This window comes from Ovis aries, chromosome 2, assembly GCF_016772045.2.
Source record: "Ovis aries strain OAR_USU_Benz2616 breed Rambouillet chromosome 2, ARS-UI_Ramb_v3.0, whole genome shotgun sequence".
Lineage (NCBI taxonomy): Eukaryota > Metazoa > Chordata > Mammalia > Artiodactyla > Bovidae > Ovis > Ovis aries.
The window spans coordinates 147,510,269-147,537,795 of record NC_056055.1 but is presented as its reverse complement, the minus strand read 5'-3'; the positions used below and the strand labels follow the sequence as shown (position 1 = coordinate 147,537,795).

Genomic DNA, 27,527 nt, shown 5'->3' with positions numbered 1-27,527 from the left:
TGTGCTGTTCTATTAAAAGAAATAAAAACACAGAAAAAAAAGGGCTTCCTCTGTGGCTCAGCTGGTAAAGAATCCGCCTGCAATGTGGGAGACCTGGGTTCGATCCCTGAATTGGAAGATCCTTGGAGAAGGGAAGGACTACCCACTCCAGTATGCTGGCCTGGATAATTCCATGGACTGTATAGTCCATGGGGTCGCGAAGAGTCGGACACAAATGAGCAACTTTCACTTTCCATTTCATGTGTGCTTTTACTAAAAGAAAACAAAACAGGAACACAAATTAAGAAATTAACATATTTGAGGTATCTGAATGTACCTGGACCATGGCTATTTCATTAGTGACGAGACCATAACGGATAACGATATTACATTCTTTAATATCCAGACCTTCTTCTGCCACTGTGGTAGCGATAAGCAGATTTATTTTTCCCGTGCGAAATTTACTAATGACTTCTTTTTGTTCATTCTGTAGAAACATTTTAGTAAATTAAATGTTGTAATGCTAAACACATTAAAATCTTCTAATTAGGAAAAGAAATACTAAATTGCAACTGGTCAGTGTAAATGAAAGGATTAGATCATACACGGATTTGCTGCCATCTGTTTTTGGCATTGAACAAAGACATGATGGTGAGGCAACATTTGATTTCCAATCTGGGATTACCGCACAATAACAAAAATATTTCCATCCTCCAGTCTGGAGGTGGGAAGGCCATCATTTGTGCCAAGGAAACAAACTGATGGGTGACTTAGGAGGAAGAAAGGAGGAGATGCTTTCAGCTGAGAAGAGGATACAGCAATGAGAAACTAAAATAGGCTTTGCTTTTTACTACATTAACTTCAGAATCTTTAACAGTCAGAGAATAAGATGCAATGACACTTTTAAAGACAGTCAAATTTTGAGTCAGAGAGAAAATATACCCTGTATTTTGCATTTGGTCACTTTAAGAGTCATTCAAGCAAAGAAACATGAAGTATTCCTGGCAGAAACTGAAAGCGTTGGTTGCCTCCAGGGAGAGGAGCTGGGAGACTGAAGGACACCAGTGTGCCCTGTACCTTATTAATTTTTAAAGAGGTAAATATATTATCTGTTCAAAAGGATGATATAAATAAAAATGAAATAATAGGTTATTAAAAATGTAATTAAAACAGTTATATTTAAATTTTAAAAATCTGAATTTTGCAAGTTAACATAGGTAAAGGAATCAAATATTCACTTTGGCTCTTACATGGGAGGAACTGGTGAGCATAATCCTAGCTTGATGTAGCCAGTGGAGTTTTATTTTCATAACTATTCTTATCAAAGCTGTTGACCCAGTGGCCTTTGGTGTATATTTACCTTATCTTTTGCCTCCATACATTAAATAAAAATACGCCTGTCAGACAGACTGTATGTTCTCCTATTCCCATCCAATTCTTTTCAGAGGCAGGATGACATATATCTTTCTTTTTGACTTCTAACTGCTGGAGAATCCTGCAGAAAGATCCCTCTCCAGTCTTCTCTGGTAATTTTTCCTTCTTGCACTCATGCCCACTATTGATACAAACTAGACAGATCCTTGAATTTTAGATGTTTGTGCCTTCATTCAAAGGAGTAACTTTAATAGTGAGAATTTCAGACTCAGTGTCAGACCCTCCCATCATATTACATAAATGCCTAACTCCTCTTCCAATAAGTAAATCCAAGTTAGTCTACAGGTGAGGATATGGGGAGTGAGGAAGGGGGTGTGTTCTATATTTTGGCATTCAGCCACCTAGTCAAAACTGGATAAGCAAAAAGTAGCTTGAATGCATACTTGCCATTTGTAACCCATCTCTTTCCAAAGAGGAGCCAAGGCCAAATAAAATCAAAGTCTTAACACTAAAGCTAATAGAATAAAAACTAAAAAGTGGGACCAAAAGTGAAAAAGTATAGGTATATGACTTATAGGAATTAAAACAGAAGCTGAGAGAATGAACTTCAGTTTTGCTGTAAGTTTCTTGGCAGCTAGGGCAAAGAGGAAAACATATCAGGTAAAGCAGCTCTCATCATAAAGAAGGATGTAAACCCCTTACCTAAAGAAAACAGTGCTTTCTTTGGCATAAACTTTAGAGGCAACTCCAATATAAGTAGAGAGTATACCAAGAGTTTTGGTGCACAATTTGAAGAACAACTTCTTTTCAATCAATGTTAAAACAAATTTAGTTTGTTCCAATGAACCAAATGATGATGACTTTAATGGAACTAAAGTGTCCCTTTGTCCAGAAAAACTCAGGACAAATAGGACTTCAGAAGACATTTTACACTAACAAGCCATTTCTGTTTCACTTATATTTATAATCTCCGTAAGTGTCTTTTTTCCCTTCTTCCAAGCGTTTTTTATTGTTAACATAAGTAGTATAATAAATTAAAAGCAAAACAAAACAAAACTTGAAAAGAAAATCTCTCATGGTCCCAAATCTCTATCACATCAAATGTCTTAATTTTTCCAAGTTCCCTTAAAGATCTCATCCTATGCAAACATATTTTACATAGTTCTAATTATAATGCACACATTTTTGTGGAAATTTGACTTTTCCATTTGATATTATATTGTGACTGTTTTCCCATTTTGTTACTAAGTTTAAGTGTTAAGCATTTTTTGCAAAAGAAACCCAATATAGAAAGTTCCTCCAAGAACATGGAGAAAGTGATTCCTAGAACAAAGTTTACCCTATCAAACGCCACAGATTGATGGCTATTAAACTCACATTTTCTTTCAAGAACAATTGTTTCATTTTATTAAAGTATTTGTGGGTTGGTGAGATTGATGAAAAAAGACTACAAGTGAAGAGAAATGACAACATAAGAAAAAAATATCCAAAAGGATGTTTTCACCTGTGTCATGGGCTTGAACTCACTGCTGTGTCCAGCGCCAATAAGATGGTGGGCTTTGACTCCTACTTCTGAAAATTTTTCATTTTCAGTAATCCACTGGGAAAGGGCATATGCACTCTGTCGTGTTTTTGTGAAAATTATTCCTCGTGCTGACCCTTCAGTCCTTGAATATTGTTCCATTATGGTGTTTCTCAATTTGATGAGCTTTTCATTTTCATGTTCTGGGTTTTGGGCTAGTTTTTTCAACTTTTTCTTATTTCCTTTAAGAAATAATTCATTTATTTCATTTTTTAACTCAAGCATACTTGATTTACAATGTTCTGTCAGTTTCAGATATACAGCAAAGTATACAGAAATATATATACATTTTTAAATATTCTTCTCCATTATGGCTTATTCCAAAATACTGAATACAGTTCCCTGGGCTATACAGTAGGACCTTGCTCTTTATCTGTTTTATATATATGGATTGTAGTTTGTATATGCCAATCCCAAACTCTTAATTTATCCCTCTCCCTCTGCCTTTCCCCTTTGGTAGCCATAAGTTTCCTATCTATGTCTGTGAGTCTGTTTCTGTTTTATAAATAAGTTTGTATCATATTTGACTTTCCACATATAAGTGATACCAGATAATTATTTGTCTTTCTCTGAATGGCTTACTTCATTTAGTATGATAATCTCCAGGTTCACCCATGTAGCTACAAATGGCATTATTTCATTCTTCTTTTATAGCTGAGTAGTATCTTTCATTGTCTGTGTACATGTATAGCTACAGATACAGATGATATAAATATAGATATAGATGTATGGCATCTTTATTATCCATCCATCTATTGATGTACATTTAGGTTGCATCCATGTCTTGGCTATTGTGAATAGTGCTGCTCTGAGCATTTGGATGCATGCATCTTTCCAAATTAGAGTGCTCTCTGGATATATGCCCAGGAATAGGATTGCTGGATCATATAGTAACTCTGTTTTTAGTTTTTTAGGGAGCCTCCATACTGTTGTCAACAGTGGCTCCACAAATTTACATTTCCATCAGCAGTGTAGGACAGCTCACTTTTCTCCACACTCTCTCTAGCACTTGCTATTTGTAGATGGCCATTCTGACTGTGTGAGGTGACATCTTATTACAGTTTTGATTTGCAAGAAACAATTAGGTTAAATTCATAAAATATATGAATAACTAACTGGAAGACTTCGTATAATGAAGTACTAAGAAGTTCAACTATAGTTAATCTTGTGCCGTATCCAATAATCAGGCTAGTTTTTAAAATAAATTTATTGTGGTCAACCTAATAATAAAACCAGATGACCAAATGATAAATTAAGATAATACAGCTCATCGCTAGTTAATCTCATCAATTAGAAATAGCTCCAATATGAATGGAGTTTCTTCTTTCAAAATGAGAAATTTTAAGAGAACTTTTTGAAGAGTTCTTAAGAAGCAGTGGGTTCATGCCAAAGAGATAAATGCATGAGTCCATGCAAAAATGTTACACTGATTCTTACCCAAAAATAGAGATATGAGAAAGTCATCTGTCTCGTGCAGCTTCAAAGGTGCCTTTCCATCACCCACATCTTCATTATCACCATCGTCATCACTCTCATCACTGTCATCTCCTAGGAGGACCGCAAACTTCTTCTCTTTCTCATCATTGTAGAAAGTTTCAAGGTGATTATATGCATCAATCATACGGATTGTGTCATTAATTTGTAGGGCCTCATTGTACTTCCTCAGATGTTCTGCACAAACACGATCTTTGCGATTTCCTTCTTTTGCAGCTATGAAAAATATGTTATGTACAATGAAATAATGATAGAATACTCCCCTAAGTGTGCTGTGGGCTTAAATATGTTAATATGTTTATGATACTGACTTGAAAATAGGCTTCACTTTGGTTTTGAAATGAGCAAATTAAGGCTCAAAATGTGCCATGAGCACAAAAAGGAGGCGAGTTTCTGACTCCTAGGCTTGCTACTTCTATTCTGCATCAGCAAAAAAAAAAAAAAAAAAAACCACACCACTTGATTCATGCTGACTCTGAGGAATAGCATGAAAAACACATTAGTTAAGTTTGCATGTGGAAACAGAGATGCTAATATTTATCTTAATACTTTAAATGTATAATAAGTGAAAGACTCTGGAGATTAAGAGAAAATGGATGAATTTGTGCCTCTTTCCTTAGATAAGGAGTCAGGACATTTTTATCCTTGTCCTACTTAGAACACAGAAATTCCATTTGCTATTATATTTGCTTTCCGTTTGCTTGGGAACACGTGACCTGGAATCTTGGTATAAACATGGGATAAAGCAAATGTTATGTTAAAACCCAAATTACCTTTTTTTTCCATTTGAATGAGCCATTGTTCATAGGGTTGAGTTCCAAAATCTGACATTGGACTAATTTGGCAAAAAATTTGAATCTTTGTCATTATTTCTAGCAGCTTATCTTTAAATGGATCCTAAAAATAAATGATATACTTAATCTTATATGTTTATATTGTTGAATTAATAGCATTATCTTTAATAATTTATATAACAAATTTGATTCAGACTCATTGTCTAGACAAAGTAACAAGTTACTCTGATCACCTCTTTATGCATTCATTTTCTTTTTTTTTTATCAGTTTCTATTTTACCTCAACCCTCAAGCCACACCACACCAACACTAGGTATCTGTGCTGGAATTTCCCGTTTAAAACTTAAAAAATAAAATTAATGAATGTCCTACATCTTGAATGCTCATAGCTATTTTAAAAACACATATTAAAGTTAATATCCCAATTATTTAAAAAGCCTGAACTTAATTTAAAAAAAACATTCCTTGGTGAAGAACTGGTTTCAATATTATTTGTACCAAGATAAATTTTAAAAGGTAGAGTTTTGAGAAAAGCCAGACATAGAAGAATACATACTATGGGGATTTCATTTTTTATTTTTGGCCACACTGCTTAGCATGTGGGATCTCAGTTCCCCGACCAGGTATCAAACCCACGCTTCCTACACTGGAAGGATGGAGTCTTAACCACTGGACTGCAAGGGAAGTCCCTTGATGTGGATTTTGGTTATACAAGTGTTTTCAGTTTATGAAGATTCAGCAATCTGCACACTTATGAATTTGAACCTTTCTGTATGTGTGTTATATTAATACTTCAATTAAAAAGTATGTGAAATGAAAGTCACTCAGTCATGTCCGTCTCTTTTTGACCCCATGGACATACAGTCCATGGAATTCTCCAGTCCAGAACACTGGGGTGGGTAAGCCATTCCCTTCTCCAGGGAATCTTCCCAACCCAGAGAGTGAACCCAGGTCTCTGGCACTGCAGGTGGATTCTTTACCAGCTGAGCTACCAGGGAAACCCAATAAAAAGTATAACTAAAATTAATTAAGTTGGAGGAACCTGGAGGAGGGCATGGCAACCCACTCCAGTATTCTTGCCTGGAGAATTCCACGGACAGAGGAGCCTGGTAGGCTATAGTCCACAGGGTCGCAAAGAATCGGACACAACTGAATGACTAAGCACAGCATAAGTTAATTAAGTTAAAAGATAAGGTAGCAAATTCTTTGAGGATGCTGAGGATTAATTTTAATGATTATGATTAGAAACATGCATTTAAACTTATTAAGTAAAACTGAATGAAAAGTGAAGAAAAATCAAGTACAGCCAAATGTGCTAGTTCAGCTGGAACAGACAGTTCTATTTTTCAAAATTTCCAGAAAAGAATGACCTATGGAGATTGGTTGCTAAGATTAGTTTGGTGCTTATATTTCAAACACAATATTATCTATTATGCATATTTCATAACTCAACATCCTTATGAGGTAGATTTGCAAAGATTACACTTACTATCCAGGACACACAGCTAAAATTTATGGTGCTTTTTATAGTTTACAAAAGAAAGTACTGGCATAATGTTCTAGTCACAACCTTCAAACTGACTCAGGTTGATTTTTATAATAAGATATTCATCACAAAAGCACTGTTAAAGTAAATATTTCACTTATTTACTGTACATATTTTCCTAAGAAACTAAATATGTCAATTAGGTGGGATACCTGTTATCATTGCCAGCTGAAATCTGGTAGTCAAAAATGGCTCTGTTCAATGTTGGGAAAATCAATGCAGAAAAGTAAAACAAATAAAAGAAACTATGGTAATCTCTCTAGTTTAGCTTTACAGCCTTCCCCACCCTTACCCTTTCTCTCCCACTACAACTGATACTTAGTAAACAAAACACTAAGCTACTCTTTGTACAAACTAGAAAACCAAAAGATTAAGAATTCACAGCAGTGTTTTGCTGCCGAATATCAATAGAAAAGAATAAAACAAACTTTTCTGCAAAAATTTAAAGTAATATTATTCAGAGTGTCAGTGTAAGATAATCTTTGCATCTTTCAGTTGAATATAGTATCATCAATCAAATAAATATAAAAATTTAAGCACATACTTTTTTGGTGTCATCTGCAATTACAAACTTTTTGCATGGCTCCTTTATTTGCTCTTTAAGTAGATTAATATTTTGTTTCACGGTTTTAATGGTAACTGCATCAAGATTGGCACATATCTGAAAAAGAGACACTTCAATATTCAAATAGTATTCCTTTTCAATTGATTCAATGTAGAATTTTTTCTTCTGTGAGAAATATAGCATGATTTTCTAAACGCAGTATTTTAGTATTGCTTCACTGCGGGTCCAACCAGTAACATTCATCCTGATAGAGTAAAAACGGAACTTCTAAATCAAGTTGGTAGAAAATTCCAGAAAAAGTATTTCTTTTCATTTCTTACATTCCATTTTTCCAGATGGAAAAAGTAACATGGAGAGAGTACAGAAAATTGCAGAGATGCAAAAAGAATGTTTATAAGCTAACCATATTACACAAGGCATTTATGGGTCATCTTGACATCCATGGATCATATTACCACTTTTTTCTACACATAAAGAGGACAGTGCAAAGATAGGGGCAGACAAAGCCCATGTACCTGGATTTAGATTGGAGTTAGTCCTTAATTCTAGTAATAAATAATATGTTGGAAAAAATAATTGTGCTTTTGTCTACTCTCTATGCTTTTTACCAACTTCAACTTAAAAATAAGGGACTTAAAATGCAAATACAACGCCTTCGTGTCAACATCTTATGTGAATTACTCTGAATTCTTTCAGTGCTTGAGATCAACAATAGTACTATATGTGTTGTTACCATTTGGGGGCAGCGGACAAGAAATATGTTTTTAATTAAAGATTCTCATATCTCCATTTCCCATTTAATTTGAATTACCTGGAACCTGAGTGTCACACAGAACAACAACAACAAAAAGGCACAGAAGAAACATGCAATTTTGAAATGCATACAGTATGTATGAAAATTAGAAACTTTCATAGTTTATGCATACTTCTATGAATAGATCATTACATTTGACAATTAGGGATAGATATCTAAAGGCAGGTATTTAATTTGTCCCCGTTTTTCACTAAGTTTGCTCTCCATAACGTTTTTGATATTGTTCTCTGTCACAGTAATTTATTAAGGCACTTACTGCTTTGTACAAGACTGAGTCTATTCACTTCAAAGCATATAGGTTTCTTTTAACTCATGAGCATGGAATACCATCCTTCATGCATTCCGCAGCACTTGGACTTAATCTTAACCGAGAAGCACTGGCATTTGCTCTAACTTTGGTCTTTTGACTCCTGCATAAAGTTAATGACTTACTTTTAAAATGTGTTCTTCTGCTTTGGCTTGCTTTTTGGCTCCTCCGACACCTGGTGAGGCTGTTAGTCCCACTATCTGAGGTAAGGGAATCACTGGTTTGTTTTCTTTCTTAAGTTTATTGTTTTTCAACTTCTGTTTCAAATAACGCCTCATGATGTTGTTATAAACCGCTTCTTTGTTGGTGTGATGGCATTCATCAATGATGATGAGAGAAAAGTCTTAAAAGGAAATTAAAATGGTTTATTTGTCCATATTGGCAAAATAGAGTGAAAAAGTACCTTTAAGTTAGTAAACTTAGCAGTCAAGTATCTCTCACTTTTTAAAAGGAAATGTAAGTATCCTAGCCACCTGTACATACAGATGTTTATGCATATTATCCATGAAACTATCCCTGTTATTATCGCCATTTAATAGGTGAATTTCAGAAAATTTATAGATCTAAAAAGTGTTATGGGATGGATCAAATCCTGACTTACTCCCCAAAACTCTCAGAATTACATTTTTGTTCTTTAACAAAATATTTAAAGTTGGCCAATTTTATCTTCATTCTATCAAATGAAAAACATTATTTAAAAAAGAATAATTTTACCTTATTTTAACATTGCATTTAATTATGATTTCATATACTTCCTTCCCTACTTTGCTCCTACCTTTTCTTCCCATCTCCCACAAAATAGAAAGGACTGTATTTATTCTACAGAGAAGAGGGCATATCTAACAGGATCCACTAAAACTTAAAAAGAAATTGTTGGTACTTAGAAATACTGAGCAAATTGGAAGCCCAGTAACTGTTTGATTTAATAATGATATATTGATGCAGAACAAAGTGACCTAGTTAAAAACTTATCCCACTTTTTGTTTGCTTCCCCAAGGAAGAAAGTTTTTAATGAAAACTTAAGCAATGGAAGACAATCTAAGTCAAAATTATGGAGTGGGAGATTGGGGTTAGCAGATGTAAGCTTTTATACGTAGAATGGATGAACAACTAGGTTGTAGAAGAGTTATATTCAATATCCTATGATAAACAATAATGGAAATGAATATTAAAAAATAAGGTATATATGTATAAATGAATCATTTTGCGATACAGGAGAAATCAATACAACATCGTAAATCAACTACACTTCAATTAAAAATTGATAAAACATAAAATAATAAACATTCAAATATTTAATCAACCTTTAAAAACTTATTTAACTAATACAGTCCCTGTTACTACTATCAATATTAATACTATTTTATAAAAATAAACATTTCAACCAACCTGACAACTCTATACCATCATCTTCACCTTCTTCTGAGTTTAAAAGGGAGTTTTCAAGGATTTGAGCTGTACTGATAATAACATCATGAGACTTGACAACTTCTGGAAATGTTATTTTCAATTGGGTATCACCACTTAATCTAGTAACATGATACCATTTCTTCAAAAATGGTTCGAACTCTTTGCGGAAGAGCTGTTCAACTAATGGTACCTTTAAACATGCCAAAGTTAAAAAGAAAGAGAAAGTATTGTCAAACAAAACTAGTATTAATCAAAGGCCTACTATGTGCCAAGCATTAACAGAAATGTTTGCATTATAAGTTAATTAGATGTAACAGCCTATCCATCATTTCATTCATCCACACGTCAATAAGCATTTATTCAATGTCTTTCCATTAGGTGTAGACATTGTGTCTGGAACACAAAGATGTTTAAGGTATAGCTGACAACTCTCAGGAACTCCTTCTAGCCGAGCACATGGATCAAGACTCAAGAAAAGAAAACAAATGATCACAACACAATGTAATAATTCTTCCATGGAAACAAAGAAAGTGATAGCAAAATGGAAGAAGCAACTTCCATTTTGGAAGGGTTTAGAAAAAATTTTAATCTGTAAACCGTGGGTTAGTGAAGAGATAAACAGAAATTAGGCCTGAATAAGAAACAAAATTTGAATTTTTAAAACAAAGTCAAGCTATAAAGGGCTATGAACACCAAGAGTATTTTAAATTCAATATAACAGTTCACAGGACCCTTATGGGCTGTAGAGTTTTTGGAGGATCACGCCAGAGCCAACCTGTCTAAGGAATTGGAGGATGCAGAAAACCAAAGGTAAGAAGGTTAAGACATTGTCTAGGAGAACAGGTGGAGTTAAAGGGATGGACTGCTAGACCAGCTTTGGTGGCTGAAAAAGAACAAAATATCAAGTTCCTTAAAAAAAATAAAAATTGAGTTACTAATGATTCAACAATCCTACTCCTGGGCATATATCCAGAAAAGACAAAAACCCTAATTTGAAAAGATACATGAATCTCAGTGTTCATAGCAGCACAATTTACAATAGACAAGAAACGGAACCAAACTAAATGTCCATCAACATATGAATGTATAAAAAAGATGTTTTATATATATATATATATATGCATATAATAGAATATTACTCAGCCACAAAAAGAATGCAATAATGCCACATGAAACAACATGGGTGGACATAGAGATTAACTTACTAAGGGAACTAAAGTCAAAAAGAAAAAGAAAAATATCATATAACTTATACATGTAATCTGTCCTTGGAAGAAAAACTATGACAAAACTTGACAGCGTATTAAAAAGCAGAGACATCACTTTCCTGAGAGAGGTCAAAGCATTCAGTCAAAGCTATGCTTCTTCCAGGAGTCATGTACAAATGTGAGAGTAGGACCATAAATAAGGTTGAGCACTGAAGAACTGATGCTTTCAAATTGTGATGCTGGAGAAGATTCTTGGGAGTCTGTTAGATTGCAAGGAGATCAAGTGAGTCAATCCTAAAGGAAACCAACCCTGCATATTCATTGGAAGGACTGATGATGAAGCTGAAGCTCCAATACTTTGGCCACCTGATACAAAGACTCATTGGAAAAGACCTTGATGTTGGGAAAGACTGAGGGCAGGAGGAGCAGGGGGCAACAGAGGATGAGATGATTAGACAGCATCACTGACTCAATGGACATGACTTTGAACAAACTCCAGAATATAGCGGAGGACAGAGGAGCATGGCATTGAGGTTGGACATGGCTTAGTGACTGAACAACAATACATATGTAAACTAAAAAAAATACAAATGAAGTAAATGTAATCTAATGTAATCTAAAATACAAATGAACTTACTTACAAAGTAGAAACAGACTCACAGACACAGAAAACAAACTTATGGGAGCTCCCAGGTGACCTAACGATTACGATTCTGGCTTTCACTGCCCTGGCCCAGGTTCAGTCCCTTGTCTGAGAAGTGAGACCTGCAAGGCTGGTACTGTTTTGCCCCTGAGCCTAGTGCTGAATTGGAGGAGTGCGGTCAGTTCTTCAGTCCTGCATTCACAATGCCCAGTGAGGTCATTATCTGCATTCTACCTCACTTTACATTTAGAAATGTCCAGCCTCGGTAACAGCTGAACCTGGTCAAAGCGTTAAGGTTTTGTTGCTCAGTAGAGAACAAAGGAGTTGAGTCTTTGTATGTTGTAGTGACCACTGAAGGTGACTGAGTTGACACCTCAAGGTTCTCACATCACCAGTCATTTAGAATAGCTCGATTACTAGGGAAAGGAATAACCGGGCCCCTGTTGTTTAGTTGCTAAGTTGTATCCATCTCTTAGCAAACTGAAGGACTGTGGCCCTCCAGGCCCCTCTGTCCATGGGGTTTCCCAGGCAAGAATACTGGAGTGGATTGCCATTTCCTTCTCCAAGAGATCTTTCCGAACCAGGCCATCTTGAAGGTTATATCCTACAAGAAGCTGTACAGTGGAAGCCCAGGAATGTACAGCATGGCAAATAAAGTTGGCAGAAAGAGTTTCAAGGGCAAACATCAATGAATGAGCATTACATTTCTCCTCATGCAATTATCTGATAATGTGATCAGTGGTTATCTTATTTAAAAAATAAGATTTTTAAAATAAGATTAAATTAGATAATATAAGATTTTTAAATAAGATTTTTTTACCTTATTTAAAAATTTAAAAAATATTCATTTTTAAAATTTTGAGATGAACTCTGTTTATGCGAAAAATAAGGGCTGGCTGACCTTCTTAGTTGGACAGAACCAAGGAAGAACACTTCTTTGTATTATTATTTAGTAGAAATGATGAGGGCTTCTAAGAGTGAATGTAGGAGGGGAGAAGGGTCTAAAAGGAGCCCATGAATTCCAAGGACATAAAGTGAATAAATGACAAAGTTTGGTAAATGAAAGAATATAACACAGGATTGAAAGAGAAAATTTCACTTAGTTGTTTTTCTCCCTCCAAAGTGAGATCTCTTGTCTGTCTGTCTCTCACAAAATCAATTGAGAGATTTGGAGAACACAGACTCCCAAGCCCCACTCAAGAACTACTGAACCTAGAGACTGACCATATTTAGGAAAGAGTCTTGAAGCCTGCACTTATGAAGCTTCCAATATGACATTTAAGTTTTCTCAAAATTTTTTTAAAAGAGAACCACAGCTCTTCTTTTTCTTCCACAAAGTCATTACTGATTCAGTTTTATAGGACTATTCTTTTCATTCTACTTATACGAGACAGAGGAAACAATCTAAGAAGGAAGTCAGCAAAAAAGAGTCTGAAGAAGTAAAAGAAGATTAAATGTAGTGGAGATTGCATGCTCCAGAGGAGAGAAAGTGAGCTCTGAAAACAAATACTCCAGCTACTTGCTTAGTGTGACCTTGGACAAGTCACTTAAGCATCTCTTATCTCCAATTAACAAAGTCAGGAAAATATCAACCTGTGATGGAAGTGTTATGAAAAATAAATGAAATAGAGGCTGACATAGTGCCAGTACTCAGAAAACTTCCCTGGTATTTCACCATCTTTTTATTCTAGTAGTAGAGAATGGTAGAAGGGAAGACCAGTTCCCTTCAGAAGAAAAGGGTTCAAGTCTCAGCTCTGCTGCAGATGACTCCTGACAGGCCAATTAAAGCCCAAAGCCTCAGTTTCCTGATTGCTAAAATGGTGATATTTATGGTTACTAAAAAGAAGCCTTGATGAAAGTGAAAGTGGAGAGTGAAAAAGTTGGCTTAAAGCTCAACATTCAGAAAACGAAGATCATGGCGTCTGGTCCCATCACTTCATGGGAAATAGATGGGGAAACAGTGGAAACAGTGTCAGACTTTATTTTTGAGGGCTCCAAAATCACTGCAGATGGTGACTGCACCCATGAAATTAAAAGATGCTTACTCCTTGGAAGAAAAGTTATGACCAACCTAGATAGCATATTCAAAAGCAGAGACATTACTTTGCCAACTAAGGACCGTCTAGTCAAGGCTAGCTATGGTTTTTCCTGTGGTCATGTGTGGATGTGAGAGTTGAACTGTGAAGAAGGCTGAGCACTGAAGAATTCATGCTTTTGAAGTGTGGTGTTGGAGAAGACTCTTGAGAGTCCCTTGGACTGCAAGGAGATCCAACCAGTCCATTCTGAAGGAGATCAGCCCTGGGATTTCTTTGGAAGGAATGATGCTAAAGCTGAAACTCCAGTACTCTGGCCACCTCATGCGAAGAGTTGACTCATTAGAAAAGACTCTGATGCTGGGAGGGATTGGGGGCAGGAGGGAAAGGGACGACAAAGGATGAGATGGCTGGATGGTATCACTGACTCAATGGATGTGAGTCTGAGCGAACTCCGGGAGATGGTGATGGACAGGGAGGCCTGGCGTGCTGCAATTCATGGGGTCGCAAAGAGTTGGACACGACTGAGTGACTGAACTGAACTGAACTGAAAAAGAAGAGCTGTGTGATTTCAGTGAGAGGATGTAAAGTGCAACACAGTAGTCATTATTATATTAATACACAGCTCTCATTTCCTAGACCATAGATTCCTTGAGGGCAGGGTCTGCATTTGATTTGTCTTTAAATAGTCTCATGCTGCTGAATCATTTAAGAATCTCCATTCGATGGAGTAGAGAAGGAAATGGCAGCCCACTCCAGTATTCTTGCCTGGGAAATCCCATGGACAGAGAGCCTGGTAGGCTACAGTCCATGGGGTTGCAAAAGTCAGACATGACTTAGAAACTAAATCACCACCACCGTGGTCTGGAGTGGCATAGAAACCTGAGGTTCTGCGCATAAAGGATGGGCTGAGATATTCAAAGAAGCAGCATATTTTGGTCTACAGAATAAAAAGACGTTGTCACAGGAGGTGGCAGGTGTTGGAAATCCTGAGACTCACTTTGGGTGGTATTGACTTCCTCCTGAAGGACACAAAGAGAGCCAGATGCAAGCCTGACATGGCTAATTGGGAGGTGTGTGGTCCTCTTGGAGCCTTTTCCTGAGATGTGACAGAGTGCCTGCCAAGACTAATCAAACCCAAATGCTACCCACTTCTGCTGAATCATATGGGGCTGTATTATAGCATGTAGGAACCTGGGATTTCTCTCTCATGATGTTGAAGTCCTAGATAGGAAATAGAAAGTCTGGGAACACAGGTGGTGTTTTCATTTCTCCCTGCATCTGAAGGCGATAACTTTGGAAAGGATAGAGAAAGGGAGACAAAAGTAAATGGTATTAGGAAACAGGATTTCTCCTTTCTAGGGTTATAATATTAATGCCTTGCCAATGGGCCAAATACAGAAAGCAGGTTATGTTGACTTACTGGGTCAAAGATTATCTGATTCAATTGAAAGAATTAAATTACTTTAGAATTCAAAGCAAAATTAACGATTATTAGGGAAGATCTAGTGGAGAGATGTCCAGTAATTCCTAGGGAAAAACAAGAGGGAAGCAGATCAGAAATTGGACCCACAGCCTTAAATGTCTACAGAGCAACGCAATGGATATGAATAATTAATGAGGATAATTTCACATTTAAACATGGATGCACATGTGAATTCACAAGTATCACCTTGATCCAACAGGATGAAAGATTCACAGCCAGAATATAGCATTGAGAGGATAAGGAGTTATACAAAAAGGAAGGTGCATGAGATACACACAAAAATATGAGACTTGAAAAGATCAATCAAGATTAATAACATGAAAAACATAAGTGTAAACCTAAGTATTTGGATGTAGGCTCAAAATTAACCTCCAAAAATAACTTAAGAGAGGTCTAGTTTAACAGATCTTCAAATGAAAATAAGCTGAGACTTCTCAGGTTATGAAAACTTCAGATGAGTCTGTGGGTGCCAGCGTTGGTGACAAAAAGCAAACCTGGTCATGGATCACATCTCATCTTTCCTGTATCGTGTACTGACTTTATCTATAGTATTTTGTCCAGCCCTAAACACTGTGTTTTAACAGGGTCTTATTGGCAATGGCACCCCACTCCAGTACTCTTGCCTGGAAAATCCCATGGACGGAGGAGCCTGGTAGGCTGCAGTCCATGGGGTTGCTGAGGGTCGGACACGACTGTGCAACTTCATTTTCACTTTTCACTTTCATGCATTGGAGAAGGAAACGGCAACCCACTCCAGTGTTCTTGCCTGGAGTACCCCAGGGATGGGGGAGCCTGGTGGGCTGCCGTCTATGGGGTCGCACAGAGTCAGACACGACTGAAGCGACTTAGCAGCATTAAGAACATATAAGAGAACTGGAGTATTTATCACAGGAAATTAAAAGAAAAATCCCTCTGGAGTCATATGATGCTTGATGTCTTTTCTTTGTGAAGGGCTATCATAAGGCAGAAAAATTAAGATTTAGCTTACTCTGTATATTACAGAGGAAAGAATGCTAAGCAATGAGTGTGGATTATAAAGAAACAGATTTTGATGAATACAGGTATGTCTTTCTAACAGTGTCAGTTGTTCAAAGAGTGGACCAAGCTCTCTTGTTAGAAGGAGGACCTTCTTGATATTAGAAGTTACTCACCAGAGGTGAGAGAACCACTTGGCAATAAATGAAAACCGGATCTTACAGGCTTCTTTCAACTCTAGTAGTCTATGATGCTGGATAAAGGAAGTAAAGGAAGCTGATAAATCAGAAGTAACTTCTAGGTTTTGAGGTTACATGCTTTGGAGGAGGTAATATAACCAACATAGAGACAGACAAGGGGAGGAGAGGTCTTTGGGAGAGTAAATGAAGGGAATGAGTTTGAGGAAATGGAAAAATGTTCAGACTGTATCAAGAGCATCAGTTTAAGTCGGGTTGCCATTTCCTTCTCCAATGCATCCAAGTGAAAAGTGAAAGTAAAGTCGCTCAGTCGTGTCCAACCCTCAGTGACCCCATGGACTGCAGCTACCAGGCTCCTCCGTCCATGGGATTTTCCAGGCAGGAGTACTGGAGTGGGGTGCCATTAAGGAATTGCAATGTATTAGTTGTTAAGGTGAGGAGGAAGGAAGGGAAGAAGTAACTAATATTCACTGAGTCACTCTTAGACTTTAAATAGATTATCTCATTTAAACTTCCAACCCTATATAGGGTAGTAGTATTTTACTCACTTACAGATGAGGAAATTAAAGTGAGAGAAGTTCATAATTTTCCCAAGATCAAATTACTGGTAGGTAGAAATAGTATTTACACCTAGATTTGTTTTATTCCAAAAGATAATATCCTAAATAAGGAAAATATATGAAAAGCCATGGGAAAAAAATTCTAATGTGTCACTATCACCACACACACCAACTGTTCTAACAGTGGACATGTAAGTATGAAGAAACAGTATTTAGGCTTAGGGTATATATACAAAATGCTTTTGGAGTTACATGATAGAAATCATTAAGATCATGGATTCTGAGTACACTTTTCTAATACTGAAAAGCAGACAACTAAAACTTCCAGCATGATAGAAATCCAAAAAATAGAGGAAAGTTACACATACAGTCTATAATTATATTTTCTGTAAAGGAGCAAATGAGAATCTAGTCACCATTCATAATGGGAAAAAGATTGTTTCTGGTCATGGAAACTGTACTCAATTTTACTCCATAAAATGGTAAAAACTAATGTCCCCAAGTTACAAACTTATAAATTAATAAACTTTGATATATCTGAATAAAGTTCAACTAGACTTTGTTTAAAATGGAGACATACCTGTTTATGAAGATAGACTTTAAAAATCCTAAGATAAAAATATTAAAGCAAAACCTCAGTTGCACTGAATGATATATGTGTATATATATATATATTTTACATATATATAAACTATTTGAAAATTATTTCTCTATTAAACTTGATATAAATTAGTCAAATATTCACTTAATTTTCTCTTCATTTTCAGACCAAATTATATATGTTCTGAATAAAGAGCACTTGCCACTTTTGACTGAGGGTCAGTGGTTACAAAGGGCTTCCCAGGTGGTAGCCCAGGTGATGCTAGTGGCAAAAACCTGCCTGCCAGTGCAGAAGACACAAGAGACACAGGTTCCACATGACTGAAGTGACTTAGCACGCACACACTCATGCACGGTGGTTAAAGAGACTCAAGAACACAGTGTTTAAGCCTAGATTCTAGTCATATTTTGAGGTCATTTATGTCCATATGCAATGATAAGTCAGTACTAGTTCACCATAAAGAAAATCTGGGTAAATACATTCTTTATACATCAGTATAAATTAGAGACATTAATAAAAATAGAGACATTACTCTGCCTACAAAGGTCTGTATAGTCAAAGCTATGGTTTTTCCAGCAGTCATGTACAGATGTGAGAGTTGGACAATAAAAATGGCTGAATGCCAAAGAACTGATACTTTTTGAACTGTGGTGTTAGAGAAGACTCTTGAGAGTCCCTTGGACAGCCAGGAGATCAAACCAGTCAATCCTAAAGGAAATCAACACTGAATATTCATTGGAAGGACTGATGCTGAAGCTGAAGCTCTAATACTTTGGCCACCTGATGCAAAGAGCTGCCTCACTGGAAAAGATCCTGATGCTGGGAAAGATAGAAAGCAGGAGGAGGAGGGGATGGCAGAGGACGAGATGGCATCACCGACTCAATGGACATGAGTTTGAGCCAGCTTTGGAAGTTGGTGATGGACAGGGAAGCCTGGCGTGCTGCAGTCCATGGGGTCGCAAAGAATCAGACATGACTGAGCAACTGAACAACAATACATTGGTTACAGCTCTTTGATTTAATGTTCTGGTTTAATAGGAAAAACAAATCTACTTTAATGGCTAATAATTTAGATATTAGAGAGAACTGAAAAAACAAATATTTAAAATAAATTACTCATTTTGACATTTTTCCTAATTAAATCCATGTGATCCATTGTTACAAATATCACTATACAAATGCTTCAGAAAAAAGTAATATGAAAATTAAGCATGTTCTATTTATGTGCTGTCTGAATACCTTATTGACGAGAACCATAACTTTTCCAGGTTCAGATGCTTTTTTCTTCTTATCCAAGTGATCCTTGGCAATGTAAACGGCCACTCTGGTTTTCCCACTCCCTGTAGGGAGGCATATAATGATGTTCTTCCCCTCCAGGGCAGGCTGGGCCACTTCCAGCTGGTAAGGCCTGAGATTCAGCTCTGGCTCGGGGGATGCTCTTTGAGCCACATTCTCATCATCTGAAGGAGGTTACAAGGAAGAAAATTAAGGAAACAGACAACAAAATAACTAAGGCTAAGAAGCCTGAAATGGAACATGGGCCCCTTGCAGCTTAAACCTCCTTTCATATGGGGTCCAAACCAATCCATTTTCTGTTTTCTGTACCAAACGGGTCTCAGCTCTCTGTGTTTGCAGGACACAGCCCAAGCACTCTGGAAGTGGCCTAAGGCATGGGAATGGGGAGGGAAGGGATTAATAGGATGGAGGACTAGGAAGGGGCGACACAGAGAAGTCTTTTCAGAGAGTGGACAAAGCCAAGTGGAAATGACTGTGGTGCAGGCTTGGCAGTTAATGATTCTTAGTGCCTCAGACTTGCCATTTCTTTGTGGAACCATTCTACCCCACCCAATTCTCTTTCACCAACAGATCAAGAGGGATGGGGAAAGTAGGACTCCTTGTTCTATATTCCCCCTCACTTTTTATTGCGAAGAAACACTAACGCTGATACTACTTTCCTTCATGTGAAAAACTTTACCTGACAAACCAAATACCAAAAAGCATATCTATCTATCTTCTCTCTGTAGATCATCTATCTTAAATACCTAAAAATGGTTCCCCCAATCCATTTTTGCCATTTAAAGCAACCAGATTAAACAGAAGCTGTATTTAGGGAAAAGGTGCTAGCCTTTTCCATGCTAGCCTTCAATCTGTAAGTATGCAATGAAAAATGAAAAACAATTTTGTTGGTTCATAACTGGATTGTGACTAACTTTGCTATTTAGCTTTGAATGTGATTTTTATCACTTTCTTATAGGTATGTCTCCACACATTCAAGTTTTCCTGAAACTCAAAGCACAATACATTAAAAATATTTTCAGCTAGCGTAGATATCTACATTTAAAATACTGATAAAATACATACTAACATACATTAATTTTATAAACATTAGAATAAAATCATTATATCTTGGTTTAAATATACATTTTTTAGAAGTGAATGAGTTTATCTATATTAGTCAGGGGGAAAGATCTAAAAATGTGTAACTTATCATGTGGAATGCAATAAAATAAATATTGTATCAATTTAAAAGCCCATCTTTTGCTTTATGTAATCACAAGGGAAAAAAAATGAAATGACAGCACTTATCAGTATTACATTACACATGAAGTAAGCATTCTCTCTCTTATCAATGAATGCAAGAAAATTAAACTAACAGAATCCCATTAACTTCAAAAAAAATTGCTGATTGTTCCATTTCAGCAACTGGATGATTCTGTTTAACCAGGTTTTAACTTGCTGTGATAGCACTATCTGAACAGGTAGGAAAATTCACACCAAATACCACTTAGTAAGAGTCGTCTACTAACCTGGCAGGAAATTTGCCTTCTGTATGGATGAGTAAACATATATGCAATACATTTACCTTATCATTGGCTCATCTGCTGATTCATTTATTAGGATCGTCAAGAAGAACTCATTTAAGATCACCAGCTTTTAAAAACACACATTGACAAGTTTTCTTTCCATGCTTGTCTTTGGTTTTTTTTTTTTTTTTAATTTTAAAATCTTTAATTCTTACATGCATTAACTCTATAGCAATTATAATAACCCATCCTCTATTATATTTACATAAGATTCAAGTCGACTTCAGAATATCATTGTGCCATGCTCAGTCGTGTCTGACTCTGCGACCCCATGGACTGTAGACCGCCAGGCTCCTCTGTCCATGGAATTTTCCAGGCAAAAATACTGGAGTGGGTTGTCACTTCCTACTCCAGATGATCTTCCTGACCAAGGGATCTAAACCATGTCTCTTGTGACTTCTGCATTGGCAGGGGGGTTCTTTACCACTAGCGCCACCTGGGAAGCCCAGATAGCTCAATACCATCCACATTTTTTTGAGTCAAGTCTAGGAAACTTGATTGGTAGCCTCAAGTTTAAAAGAGAGGCACAGAGTGAATACGGAAAAAATCAGAGTTGGATTCATTGTGAGGATAGCATCCAAAGAAAAAGAGCTGGGTGAGTGCTAAATATTCAGCCTGATTCTTGCCTTATCACATCCTCTGACACAGGAATGAAAGAATATATCCACATACGCAATGAAAAGAGAATTTTCTCTTCTCTGTCACCAGAAGGAGAGAATTGGGCTGGTGTCAGGGAGCCAGGAGCCAATTTCCTTTATAAAAAAAAAAAAATGTTTGGGTTTTGTTTGTTTGTTGTTTGCTTCTTTTTGGCTCTCTTCAAAAAAACAAAATTAATTAAATGCAATAACAAAAATGGTATTTAAAACATGCACAGGCTTTGAATAATATTGTGCCCATCCTCTACAATAATTATTTATCAAAGACCTTAAAATTATACTATACCATACAAATGGTCAAAAAATGAAATCAGATAAGGCTTAAATAATAACATTTTATTGAAACTACACCATGTGGCAAATTTCATTCTCACACTGATTTTTGACAGCTGAGTTATTCTTGGAGAGAAAAGGTCTGTCACTGCATGTGTTTGAAAATGACAAAGTATTCCTTTACCTATAGTATGTAACCTCAGAAAAATATATCATTCCAGCTGGACAAATATTAATAGATATTACCTCAAAATAGTAATAGTAAGGAAACACTTTCTACATATCAGGCCAATGTGCATTGCCAAAAACATTGCCACTTTGCAAGAAGCAGTATATCCCTCTGAGACTGAGGAATAGAAAAACAAAAAAGCCTCTCATGGTATAATTAAAATATTTAAACGTCAAAAGTACCACTAATTATGCTTTACTATGGCATAATAATACTATGAAGGAACATAATGTCACATCCACGATTCTTATGCCTCATAATGTAACCTCTAAACGTGGACAAAGGGCGTGTGGAATAGGACCCCTTGGATGTCAACTTCAGAAATTAAAACATAATCCCAAACACTGCAATGCTTTCAGTGAGTCAGTGCGTGTTTAACAATTTGCAGTTTACATAAATCTATCTTAAACTGATTTGTATGTCAACTTATAGCATGCACATGAAAGAAAAGAATTTCACAATTTTATGATTTCAGAATTTTGCTATCCACTATGCAATCTTATATCTACTAGTCTTTATTCCTAAGCACTAACCATCCAGAACTTCAATGAGTTGCCCTTTAAAAATGTGTTTGCCTTCAAATGTATTTGCCTTTGGAAATGTATTTGCTTTTTAAAAGTAGGTTGCATTCAGATTTATCACGCCTTTCATGCCATATTGAAGACTGAAAATCAGTAAATAGTTGCATTTGCTAACAGTGCTAAACAGACAAAATGCCCTGCACATAGAGGATATCTATTAGATAGTAATTAAATGAATGAATATTGTTGAAAAGCCCTTACTCAGACAAACAAAAATTAGGAGAAGGTCCAGAAGCTTAAAGCAATCATAAAGATGTTAAATATTAGCTAGAGTGTATTTTGAGTTCTAGTATCAATAGCATTTAATAAAAATGTTAATTATTAAATTTAACAGTTGTATAACAAGCACAGAAAAAACAAATAAAAGCCATAGAAATATGCACATGCCAAGAACTTAATATTAACACTGACTAAATTGAACGGAAAATTAATTAACCCTTTTTAATTAACATTAAAGTTATGACTGACATTCGGTGAATTGAGTTTCCTCAAATCAACTTGTTCTAAGTTATTTGGGGGTTATTAAGAGACAAGGGCATTTAAATAAAGAGGTGGTACATTTCCTTTGGGAAAGCTTTTAGGGCAGATGGCCATCTTTATGTAAACTGTTTTGCCCTTTTAGGCCTATTGTAGATGTAAATTTCTATAATCCTTCAGACAATCCAGGGTAATCTGAAGTACACAATATTTTCTAAGTGTTTTGTATAACTCAGTCACAGAACGAATGAAGAATAGTTTCTTAATATGCCATTTTGCTGCTGCTTCTTTGCTGACCGTATTGCTAAACACTGATTTTTGTTTGCACTAATTTGTTAATTTTAATTATGAAATATGTCAAACACACAAATATTAGAAAGACATGCAAGGGCCCATTGCCCACTCTTAACATTAACATTTCACCTCAGTCGTAATAATGGAAATGCATATTCAAAGGACAGAAAGAAGAGATAAGAAATGGATTAGACTGACTAAAGTTAGGGAGTCTGATAACAGGAAGTCTTGCTAAAGTGTGGAGATTGGGAAGAGGCCCTCTTATTTACTGTGTGTGTGTATGCTCAGTTGCTAAATTGTGACCAACTCTTGGTGACTTTATGGACTGTAAGCCTTCCAGGCTCCTCTGTCCATGGGATTTTCCAGGCAAGAATACAGGAGTCAGTTGCCATTTCCTTCTCCAGGAGATATTCCTGACCCAGGGATTGGACCTACATCTCTTGCTCGGCAGGCGGACTCTTTACCACTGCACTACCTGGGAAGTGGGTGGGATATTAAACTGATACAAATAACAATTTGGGAAATATCTAGTAAATTTCTCATTTAGTGATGAAAATACTTTGCAAACTCAATTAAAGGGATGTTTATAAATATTGAAATTCTTTAAACTATATGTGTATATTATAAAGCTTAAGAGGGACTCATTAAATGCCGTTAACTATAGTCATCTCATTTATATTACCTTTATTTATAATGCATTTTAATTTCTTAAAATGCAGGGGTTGGAAATAAATGTATAAAATTGAGTATACAATTTAAAGGCAGTCAAATTAATTGAAACAGATCACATAAATAAAATAGATTACATGGTTCTACAGAGTGTGGCATATGCCAGACCAAAAAGCTATGTATCGGATCAAAATTAGAGACCTTGAGTCTAAGACTTGTAAGTTGTACTTTTCAAGAAACTGAATGGCAAAGTTCCAAAACTATTTCAACTGTAGAAAAGAATTGCTTTAATTGCATAAATACATTAGGGAGGGTATGAACAGCCCCCATGCGTTCCACTATATGGTGTCTTATTTCACACTTTTTAAGGTTTACACAACAGTTAGGCAGTACCTGAATCACTTCCCATGGTGCCTGAATCACTGCCCATGTTGCTGTTATGTCCAAGACTTTCATCTAAGCAGCTGACACTTCCTTCTGCCAAACTTGTGTCTGATTCTGCAAAGGAAAACATTTTAAAATATTTTAAAAATATTTCTGAGAATAAACGTATTTTAACTGCACACCTCTACAGCACACAGTACATACAGTTCAATGCAAGTGGAGAAGGTACATCCAGACAATCACGAATAAAAGGTAAGAGTTTCTGGCAAGCAACGCTTAAAAACTCCACTGTGAATGAGCAGCTGTCGGGGACTGAATCAAATACATGTATTTACCTACTTAAAGTACCGTACATCCAATATGAGGGCTCATGCAAATTTGTAAGGAGTTACAACTTTTGTTGTCCCCCTTTGTGTAAATTTTGTCCAAAAAAAATATCTGAGCCTGATATTATCACTTAAACATAAGTACTATGTAGAAACCGTTGAGTCATCCGCATGTAAAATGGTAGAGAATTAATGTTACAGAACAATTAACAAATTAATGAAGAACATGGTTCTACTGATAATTTATGAAAACAGCAACTTAGTGATACACATAACTAAAATCTTACAAAGAATTTACTCAGACTATCAGGCAAGCCTGACATTGCAGGGGCACTAGAAGCTTACATGAGGTTGGAAATTATTTTTTTCTTTCTTATAATTAAACTAAGCTTCCATCAAGAATGACAATTAATACAAGTGGCAAGGGCACATTTCACTTATTAATCCTGATTTTTTTCTTTTGTTCTTTATCAATTCCTTTTGAAAAACCTTAGGCTTCCCTCCTTATAGTTCATTTCCAAGGATTTATGCAATCCCATCCGCAAGGATCAGAACTATTGCTAAACTGGTAAAAATAAATGAAAGATGGTTACAGATGTTGGTTTTGGAATTAAAAGACTTGTGAAATTTGCTGTTGGCAATGCTATGAGCCTAACTTCCTTCCTCTTGTTTAAAATTGGGCTAGTAGAGGTACAAGTTATTATGTATAAAATAAGCTACAAGAATATATTGTAGAACACAAGAAATATAGCCGATATTTTATAATAGCTATAAATGGAGTGTAACCTTTAAAAACTGTGCACACCTGTAACCTATATAAGGTTGGTGGCCATAGTGGTAAAGAAACGGCCTACCAATGTGGGAGATGCGGGTTCGATCCTTGGGTCAGGAAGATCCCCTGGAGGAGGGCATGACAACCCACTCCAGTTTTCTTGCTTGGAGAATCCCCATGAGCAGAGGAGCCTGGTGGGCTACAGACCAAGGGTTGCAAAGAGTCGGACACGACTGAAACGACTTAGCACACATGCACACATGTAACCTATATAAATATTGCACAGCAACTATACTTCAATAAAATAAGAAATAAAATGGAGTCAGCACAATTTACTTCACAGTATTTGACAACCATGTAGTAATGTTAGGTACAACAAGTTCTTTGCACATACTTGTTGGTGATTGAAAAATGAAATAAAATTCAAGTAGTTGGTGGATTACTAAGGCAAGAGTGTCATTTAAAAATATTTGGGGAATTCCCTGGTGGTCCAGTGGGTAGGACTCAGCGCTTTCACTGCCTGGGCCTGGGATTCAGTCCCTAGTCAGGGAACTATCAAGCCAGGCAGTGTGGTCTAAAATGAATAAATAAACAATAAACCATCTTTAAAATTAATATTTCAAAATATTTATACTTGTGAGATTATTATTTTATGCTAGAGTTCTCACATGCACTAAATAAATTATATTAAAGTAAGATTATGCTAAGTAAGGGCTTCCCAGGTGGTGCTTGTGGTAAAGAACCTGCCTGCAAAGGCAGGAGACATAAGAGATACGGGTTTGATCCCCTCATGCAGGTCAGGAAGATCCCCTGGTGGAAGGCATGGCAACCCACTCCAGTATTCTTGCCCAGAGAATCCCATGGACAGAGGAGCCTGGCAGGCTACAGTTCATAGCATCGCAAAGAGTCAGACAACACTGAGCATGAACGCACCATGAAGCTAAGTAAAACTAGTCTGAATGTCACATACTTAAACTGGAATTAGAAACAGGTGATAAAGAGACACAGTATGTTGTCAATAAAACATGTCTAAACATGGAGAAATATGTAACTCCTTAAAACTACAGTATCTTCTTTTTCTTTAACTGGTTATTTATTTTTTTAAGTCTGGTGTGTTGAAATATAATTTCCATACTGTAAAAATCACTCTTTTTAGGTGGATAAGTTTGATGAGTTTAACCTCAAAATTTGTCCTCAAACCCCTTCATTGTCACTTCCCTTCTGCTGTGCCCTAGCTATTACTGATTTGGTTTCTGTTCCTAGAGTTTTGTCTTTTCAGAATGTCATATTGATGAATTGAGGCAATATGTAGCCTTTATGTTTGGCGTCATTAATCTAGAATAAGACCTTCAAGATGCATTCACGTTGTTATTTATCTCAGTAATTTGTTCCTTTTTATTGCCGACTACTATTCCATTGAGCATCTGTGAAGCGTGGCTGTGACATCTCCCTTCCAATTTGGGTAAGCCTACTTAGCTTGGGAAACGTAATGAAATTACAGCCAATACAAATTAAATATATGAGATAGCTTTCTTAAAAGTTAAAAGAAAGCAGATAAGAAATTTATAAAAAAAATTCTCAATGGACTTGCATACTGTTTAAGTATATTAGCACAACACAAATATACTCATGTGAAAATACTGTGCTTATCAGTTGTCATAGATTAGCTCTGAAACTCAGATTTGAGGAATCCCTTATGATCACACGGGAAAACCTGTATATCTCACTGAGAGATTTTAAATATGGCACTTTGCAATTCCCAGAGGTATGCCTTGTTAGGAGCTCAGAGGCGAGTGTGGGATAGAACTGTCAAGTAGAAGAGCGTTTTGGGCAGATGCACTGATGAAAGAGAATATGAGTTGTAAGGAAAAGGCAAGGTGTAAAATGAGGTGGGGAAAATGTCATTGCAAGGATAATTCCAGATCTAGAAAGATAAATCAAGATTTTTAAGGCAAAAAAAGTGAATTTTGACATGCATTTTACTTGTTTTAAATGTGGTATAGAGAACTGAAGACAATGCCAAAAACACTGAAAAATACGAACAAATAACTGAACTGACTGATTATCTAAAACGGAACACTGTATCTTTAAGTTTTTCACTGAATATAATCCAGATGAAAATTATACTTGATTTTTATTTCATTTTCTAATCACTGGCAGTTAAGCCATTATCTTAAACATACTCCACGTATATGTAAAGTCAGGATTTTCCCCAAGCTTTCTTCTAGCATATATAAGGTTTGAGAGAGCTGCTTAATGCAACGTGCATGAATAATATATGACTATTAAAGAAAAATACTACCAAAATAGGATATTATTAATTACGTTCATTATCTGGATTATTTTGGTTTAGTAAGCAAATCTACAATGTGTCAGAGGACACTGAGCTCAGTGCTTACACAGATGTAAATTATATTTTAAGCTCTCAGCATCC

At 36.1% G+C, this 27,527-nt stretch overlaps 1 protein-coding gene across 1 annotated transcript in view; it reads right to left on the bottom strand.

Annotated features, from left to right (window-relative positions):
* Positions 1–27,527, bottom strand: part of IFIH1 (interferon induced with helicase C domain 1) — a 60,068-nt gene that overhangs the window by 8,852 nt on the left and 23,689 nt on the right. Inside the window, exons 4-12 of the mRNA XM_004004655.4 lie at positions 24,005–24,109; positions 18,808–19,028; positions 9,845–10,055; positions 8,581–8,798; positions 7,314–7,430; positions 5,203–5,326; positions 4,373–4,645; positions 2,858–3,117; positions 317–466 (exon numbers count right to left, since the gene is read on the bottom strand). Coding sequence (XP_004004704.1) covers positions 317–466; positions 2,858–3,117; positions 4,373–4,645; positions 5,203–5,326; positions 7,314–7,430; positions 8,581–8,798; positions 9,845–10,055; positions 18,808–19,028; positions 24,005–24,109 — 1,679 coding nt within the window. The remainder of the gene's footprint in view (positions 1–316; positions 467–2,857; positions 3,118–4,372; positions 4,646–5,202; positions 5,327–7,313; positions 7,431–8,580; positions 8,799–9,844; positions 10,056–18,807; positions 19,029–24,004; positions 24,110–27,527) is intronic.